The sequence below is a fragment of the Ornithorhynchus anatinus genome, chromosome 1, assembly GCF_004115215.2.
Source record: "Ornithorhynchus anatinus isolate Pmale09 chromosome 1, mOrnAna1.pri.v4, whole genome shotgun sequence".
NCBI classification, from domain to species: domain Eukaryota; kingdom Metazoa; phylum Chordata; class Mammalia; order Monotremata; family Ornithorhynchidae; genus Ornithorhynchus; species Ornithorhynchus anatinus.
This window is the reverse complement of record NC_041728.1, coordinates 72,686,832-72,694,962: the sequence shown is the minus strand read 5'-3', so window position 1 is coordinate 72,694,962 and position 8,131 is coordinate 72,686,832. Positions and strand designations below refer to the sequence as shown.

Here is an 8,131-nt window from a genome sequence, read left to right as displayed (position 1 = left end):
GGGATTCCTTCATACAACCACCCAAATACCTGAGTTTACTCATCCTCTATATTCTTTGAAACTTTGACCTTAGTAAAAGTAACCACTTTTCTCTCTTTACACTATGTTGGAAAGAATAAGAATCCCAGCCACAGGTTGGGTTCATAATCTACAAATCATTTCTTTTCAGACAGTATTCCAGGTTTAAGCATATTTTGTCTACATTTGTGATCATTTTTCACCTTAATTTGTAAACCAGAATATATTCCATGATAACTTTAATCTGCATGTCTGAATCTTCTACATTTATCAAACTGTTTTGTAAGTGTTATTTGATGTCCAAGGAGCCATCTGAGCCTTTGGGACTTTTAAAATTATTTTCCTCTGAAACAGGAAGTCGCCATTTGCCAAGAAAAAATGAATTCAAATAGCAAAGGTTTCAAGTTAGGGAGAGTTCAGATGGAGTCTAAACTTGGCAAAATTCACTGTCTTTCCTACTGATATTACACAGAATCTTTTGAAATAGATAAAAAGTGATGTTGCACACACATTCTGAAATACAACTTGTACTAACAAGTTCCTTTTTCTAAGGTATTTTCTCACTCTGTGTCATTAGCACATAATGAGGTAAGTAGTTGGCCATTTTGTTCCAAAAGATTGGCAGGGATTCTGGACACCTGTTTTCTTCCCCCATGTCCCAAAGGATCATCATACCAAGTTCAGCTATCTTGGAAAAATTCCTTAATCCAAAATTTGAGAGTCTGTACTGTGATAACCAGTTCCATCTCAGATTATTTTGTGCAAATTCTCCCCTCTGCCAGACAGAATCATCCTCAGAAAATCTCCTTCAGCAACACTCAGAGTAAGTGAAAACTGTGATAGGTGAGAGAGATAGTTTGGCCTTAAGCCTTCCAGATCTCCCAACGAAGATGGTAACCCAGTCTTCTTCAATCTCCATTTCAGTGTGGCACCAATCTTTTAGACTTGTTTCTGAGTAAGAAGAGACTCCATTGTCACCCAGTCCTCAGCCTTTCCTCTCAGACTTCCAACCAGGTTGACAGCAGTGATGGTGGTGGCCCTTGTTGTAGATACCTGTGTAGTAAGAGACTTTATTTCATAAATAAACACCCTCTGGAATGAAAGTAATTTGATTATTTAATGCTCCAGCATATTTGACAGAATAGGTATCAAGGACTCTGACACTTCTGGGTCAATGAATGAATGAATCTTGAGCCCTCGTCTCCTTAACCTGCCTCTGACGGCTCTATGATGAATCTTCATAAGTTACTACAGGCAAAATGCTCTTGAACAGAGGCTTTTTGCCTAGAAGGCAGTTGCCCACTCCACATTTCTTTTAGACTGTGAGCCCATTGTTGGTCAGGGATCATCTCTGTCTTTTGTTGAATTGTACATTCAAAGCACTTAGTACAGTGCTCTGCACACAGTAAGTGCTCAATAAATACGACGGAATGAATTTCCTTAACGTGTCTCTCAGATGTGTGTGAGGGAGATTCTGGTGGAGGTGAGGAAGAATAGTAGCCATGTTAGAGAAACAGTGTGGTCTAAAGGAAAGAATGTGGCCTGTGTTCTAGTTCTGGCTTTTCCACTTGCCTGCTGTATGACACTGGGCAAGTCATTTAACTTCTCTATGCCTCCATTTCATCATCTGTAAAATGAGTACTGTATCCCTGTGTCCTACCTGATTACTTTGTATCTACCCCACAGCTTAACAAATTGCTTGGCACTTAGTAAATGCTAAACAAATACCAGAACTGTTACTAATTATTATTATATTGATAGAGTGGACATAATGTTGACACTCAATGCTTGTTCTGACCCTGATCAGTTGCAGGTATACACCCCTCGCTGTCATGAATTACAGTACCAGGGTAGAAATGGGTTTGTTCTTTTTACTCATTTAAGCATATTTATTGAGCATTTACTGTGTGCAGAGCACTGTACTAAGAGCATGGGAAAATATAGTATAACAGATTTGGTAGACAAGTTTCCTATCCACAACAACTTATTCCTCCACCAGCTGTACAGGGAGGGAGGAGGTTTTACTTATTAGTATCTACAATATGGAAAATGTTTGATCTTAGAGAATTTTTGGTATAAAGATCCATTTTATGCCCAAATTCTCATAGGGAAAGTTAAATGACTACAAACCTTAATGGAGATCGTGTTTTTGGAAGACAAGCAGCTTTCTGCAAGCAGAGAAGATTTAGTATTGGAATACATTTTAAGCTTAGGTGGACCGGGAATGTGCCTACCACCTCTGTTTGTACTCTCTCAAGAGCTTAGTACAGTTGCCTACACATAGTAATCGCTCAGTAAATAGCACTGATTGATTTGGGATAGGTCCTTGAGTATACTGTAAAGGCCCAAAACAGATAACTATTTGCAATTCCACTAGTTCTAATTTCACACAAAAATTGTTGATCTGCTATTAGGACCCAACCCAAGGTGTAAATTGCACATTCAAAAATTATTGTTGGTGCTGGGATATTTTAATGAAGAACTATGTGTTTTAAAATATTTGAAGTCTTTATTACTTGATTTTGATGTGTTTCATAACATTCATTTCAATAGAATCAAATATGCATGACTGTCTGGAAGGGGAAACAGAAACCAGACAATTATAAAATCATCTTTTACAAAAACATAAGATTAGAAGCATATTTTGTTGCAATACAGAACCCCTTTTGAATAACCTCTTAGGTTATTATTATTATTAGGTTTTGAACATACTTTCCCCTTCTCTTTGAAACACAGTCCTGGTTAGAAACTATATTTTAGAGTCAGGATTATTTTGAAGACAGAAATTCCTGAAGCACAAGAGGTTTTGGACAATGTATTCCACCTGGGATCAAGTGTTGTTTATTCTTCTTGGAATACATCAGAATGACATTCCGATACCTTGATTAATGAGGAAGGTGAAAATCACACGGTTATGTTTCATCATAACACTCAACAGTCAACAAGAAAGGGAGAAGGCAGAAAAAAGGCACATTAGCCAGCACAAGATCAATGGAGAGTGGTGAAATTTTAAGGAATTACCTCCCCCTCTCTCTCCAAACTGCTTTCAGAGGTTCTCCAGCTATCGTTTTGGGCAATATCCATCAACAATTGATTGAAAAATCTTACAAAACCCATCCTGCTCAGGCTCTGGCCTGGAAGATAATAAGTCTGGAACTTTTCAGGTAGGAAAGTAGGGATTTTTCCTGAGAGATGATTATTCATTATTGTTTGCTCTATCATCTTTCACTCTTGTCTTCAAATAAGAAACCTCCTATGATAAGTAAAGGAGCTTCCATAAAACTATAATGATAAGACATGAAGGTGTCTTAATAATTTATACCAGTTTATGTCTCAAAGCGTAATTTTCATTTTCAAAATTAAGGGCTTTTCTATAGTCAGCATCTTATTTACTGATGAGCTTTTGTTAGGATATAACTGTCTACGAATTTGAAAAGCATCTTTGAAATCTTTCCTGTTCAGTGTCCCATTACTTAATGCCCTAACTGTATAATGGTAATAGTATATTTTTACCTTTCAAACCTATTGTGCTTCAGGGAATAAAATACCCATAAGATGAGATTGATCTGACCATATGTCCTAATCTAGTTGATATAGTTCCACTTTTTAATAAGCTGCCTCTGACCTTTGAGAAAAAATGTAAATATCCCAGAATATGGATTTTTCCTGAATACCTTAGTCAAATGAACTACTCAGTTTATATTACAATGAACATTTACTAATGCCCTACAAAAAGAAAATATTGTAGTACAAAATAACTTTAAAATCTTATTATGAATTTAAAAAAAAAATTTGGAAATGTTTTTGTACCCTGAAATAATACTAGTAAACAACCTTGCTCTCGGCAAGATGAAAATCATTTCATTTTAGACAATCCATCTTATTTTCTTTTGGGGTAGTTTAGGATAAATGATTATACTTCAATTTACATAGGGAGCAATGATTTTATGTTTTCCTGGAAAAAAGAATAGAGATTCTACCAGTTCTGAAGTGGTCCACTTCCATTTGCTGCTGGGAGTGTGCTTATGCTGGTGAGTACCACGTGCTCTGAAAGTTTTGAAACATTCTCAAAGTTGCTGATCTGGGTGGTCAAGGATTTCCTGCTCTCTGTGCTTGTACGTCCACGGGTGAGCCGATCATCCTGACGAGGGTTAACTCCAAGGCAGCAACAAGAAAATGCAGCCTTAAATTCCTCTCGAAATTTTCCTGGAAATCCAGAAAAAAAGACAAAGGATTTATGTGTAAATAGGTTTTAGCAAATCATACATATATAAATCTAAAGCACTAACCTGAATCTAAGATAAAATAAGGCACAGAGTGGCAGGTATGAAAACAGAAAAGGAAACTAAGTTCACTAAAACCTTGAAAGAAAGAGAAGTACAAGGTATAGAAAGGAGTCTTAAGTGGTAGAGGAGACCAGAACTATCCAGATCAATTAAGTCAAAGTGTATTTTCAATTCCCTTATCTGTTTGAGACGCATTCAACTTATCACTCTTGGAACTGATTTTTGGCCACTTCACCAAAGTCATTTTGAAATCATCAGTGACAGCACTGGGAAAATAGCAGGAAAGGTCAAATCGGGTACTTGGTTGATCAGGAAGAGGAACAAAACAAAGAAAAAGAAGTGGATTAGAAAGGTAGAAAGCACAAATGTTGCATAGGGAGAGGAAATAGCACTGCTTCATCCTCCCTCTAAGGAGATAAGCAAAGTTTCTAAGAGGATAGAATTAAGATTTATGTGCGGTTTTTCCATTATTGAGAGAGTAAAGAGTGGTGCTAAGCTGAAAGACATGGACCAGGGCTATGAGAGACAGGATGCCTTGGAGTGAAAGGAGCAGGAAATCAGAGGGCAGTACAACCACATGTCATATAACCTGAGGGTTGTAGTCTTTCAACACCCTACTCTTAGGAAAACCTGCATTATAATTTTTATGTAAGCACAAAGTGATTCATCTAATATCATCTAAAACAGTGCTGCATTGTACTCAAATAGCCTTTGTTTTCTACAAACATTCCCTATTTCCCTAGTAATAGTCAAGCTAGAATGTTTACTGAAAACATGAATTCCGGCACAATTGAATGTATCAAGAATGAAAATCCCGGCTGACCAACAGCCTCCTCAGAAACTGGAAAGGGAAAGGATACCATCAAAAAGACATTCAGGAGTAGAGTCATCAAAAGGTGCTACAAAAGTTGTAACTATTTTCCCATTGTCAAATGTAGACATTAGGAAAGGTAGCAGTTGGGGGAGTTCTCCCTTCTCACAGAGTGAAGTCTATAGCAAAAGCCAAAGTTATACCTTCTAATAAAACCACACACTCCAATATGATAGAAGTCACAGCTAACAAAGAGAACTCACATTCTGCCCTTTGACCAGCTATATTTTAAAGGGGAATGAAATTATGCTATCCAAATGATGAAAAGGTCTTAGGATCTTAAAGAGGTAAATGGGTGGTATTGTTCATACCCCAGCATCAAACATTTTCCAGACATTCCACCTAAATTTGCAAAGAACTTCAAGCCTCAAAAGCCAAAAAAAAAAAAAACTTGGTTGTTTTCAGTCTCCTCTTTTGCCATGTCCTGGCTTTTCCAAGTCCTGAAAGTGACCGGAGTAAAAAGTACCCAAGGACCTTGAAAAAAAGGCATAAATGGAGAAAAAACAATCAGTCTTCAAGAAAACACTGTGATTTATGTCTCTGTGCTGTACTTGCATATGCTGGGATAAGCTTCAAAAGTTATAGGCTTATTTTCTTGGCTGCAGTACTGCTAAAATAATTTTTCTTTGAATTCATAGCATAATTAGATCAATATAATGTTTCCAAGAGCCTGAGAATGACAGTAAAGGACTAATATTTGAAAAAAAGTTTTAGTTTCCAAAGTAAAAAAGGTTGGGCTCTTGTTTAAAAAAATATAAGTACACAACCCCCATTATTTGCAAATTGGCTCTGTGTTAGAATTCAAATTTATGAGTCCTGTATTTAGGGGCCTTGGAAACATCCCTCAAAGTATTGGATGAGAACACTATGAAGAAGGGCCTCTCTAATACCAGAGTAATAATGTCTCCTTGGATTTCTGAATGCTCTGGAAGAACTGGAACCTCATACTGACCCTTCCTGAGGCATAATGGACAATCCCAAAATTTGCCACTTGTCTGCTGTGTGACCCTGGGCAAGTCACTTCATTTTTCTGTGCTTCAGTTACCACATCTGTATAATGGGGATTGAGACTGTGAGCCCCACGCAGTCAGGGATTGTGTCCAATCCAATTTGCTTGCATCCACATCCCAGTGCTTAGTACATTGTCTAGCACATATTAAGCACCCAACAAATACCACAGTTATTATTATTAAAATTTATAGTTAACACTGTAGTTAGAAGTTCAACAGCAGAGTTTAAGGCCTGCCTTTATATGGTGATCTGGAAAGACACACATGGAAGGAAGAAAAAGCTATGGAACATTTTCCCTTTGTGTTATTTAACTAGGAAAGGAAGCAGTTAATATCGAGCAATGGATATGAAATATTATTCAGCAGCAATTCAAGATATATTTGCCTTTCTGCCAACCATAAGTATTTATTGACTATCACAGGGATAATAATAATAATAATTTTGGTATTTAAGCGCTTACTATGTGCCGAGCACTGTTCTAAGCACTGGGGTAGACAGAGGGAATCAGGATGTCCCATGTGGGGTTCACAGTCAATCCACATTTTCCAGATGAGGTAACTGAGGCACAGAGAAGTGAAGTGACTTGCCCACAGTCACACAGCTGACAAGTGGCAGAGCTGGGATTCGAACTCATGACCTCTGACTCCAAAGCCCGTGCTCAAGGGATGTCCCTTGACAGGCATGCTTCTGCTACCAGTGCTGTAAACTTTCCCCTCATGGTTTGCTTTAGCCAAGAAATGCAGGGTTGTACCATTGGGCCACATTTTACCTCCATACCACTGGTGGAAAAGAAGCTCTAGCCAACCCATGCTTGGGGGAAACATGGCAGAGGCTTCAATTCCTTCAGTGGTCCCCAATAGTCCTGAAAGCACAGTCCATTTGCTAGATGGCATTACTAGAACTACATATCCCATAAAGTCCTGGGTGCCCAAAGTCCCACTTTCCCTTGCCTCCACCTCCTGCAAGGAACACCTCCTTCCCTAGCCATGACACTGCTTTAGTGTCTGGGAAAGTTGCAGAGCCAAGTGGCCACAATTCAAATTATTAACATGAAACACCAAAGCCAGATCTACCTTAACTTCAATGTGCTCTGTATCTTATTTTATAGGAAGATGTTTTATTATCCCCCTGTTGTTTTACTCTTGTTTGGTGGAGTCCTGTCAAGTGCTGGATACTACATGAACACTGGCTACTTTGGATGGGACAGGAAATTTAAATGAGTAAGGCCAAGCTGGACAGCTTGACCAAGGTTGCAATTGTGCTGTATTCAGATTCAGCTTACACATCTAGGCATTTGTCCAGTAGCCTATACTTTCCAAGGATGAAAGGGGCTTAATAGTCACCAGACCCCACCTCTGTTGCAACCCCAAGCCCCTTCCCTTAGTGATGGAAGGTGGGACAGAGTCGATCTCTGAAAGCTCAACTTGGCAGCTGGCGCAGACACATCTGCCAAGGAGGGCTAGACTGGTCCTCCTGGATTTCAGCTTCTGGGAGAAACTCAAACCTCTGGTTCATTGCTCACAACGTGTTGGATGAAACTTTGATTTCATAGATTAATCATTTGAAAACTCACCACTGAGAAAGTTATAAATAATAGGATTTGCAGCGCTGTTGGCATAAACGAGCCAGTGTGAAAATGTAAACCAGGCATATACAGTCTCTCTGTCTTCAATATGTGTAAACATTCCAAACACTCTGTAAGGAGGAAAATAGCCATGTCATAAAATCTCAATAATACAGACCAAAAAAAATCTTTAGATTAGGGAGCCCAAAAGTGAAAAAGCCACAGTAAACTAGATCCTTGGAGCAATTCTGAGTAGATGCTAGATTTTCCACTACCTTCCTTGTCTCTAATGACCTTGAATTGAGCCCCACCCAAAACCTGGGGTTGGAGGGCAGGGGGTATGAGACAAGGGTTTGGCAGCAGGAATGGGATCTTGAAGAA

The 8,131-nt window shown here is 38.6% G+C and overlaps 1 protein-coding gene across 1 annotated transcript in view; it reads right to left on the bottom strand.

Moving 5' to 3' along the window:
• Positions 1 to 242: 242 nt before the first annotated feature.
• Positions 243 to 8,131, bottom strand: part of HCRTR2 (hypocretin receptor 2) — a 102,622-nt gene continuing 94,733 nt past the window's right edge. Inside the window, exons 6-8 of the mRNA XM_029056465.2 lie at positions 7,760 to 7,881; positions 3,999 to 4,224; positions 243 to 1,071 (exon numbers count right to left, since the gene is read on the bottom strand). Coding sequence (XP_028912298.1) covers positions 1,017 to 1,071; positions 3,999 to 4,224; positions 7,760 to 7,881 — 403 coding nt within the window. The 3' untranslated portion in view covers positions 243 to 1,016. The remainder of the gene's footprint in view (positions 1,072 to 3,998; positions 4,225 to 7,759; positions 7,882 to 8,131) is intronic.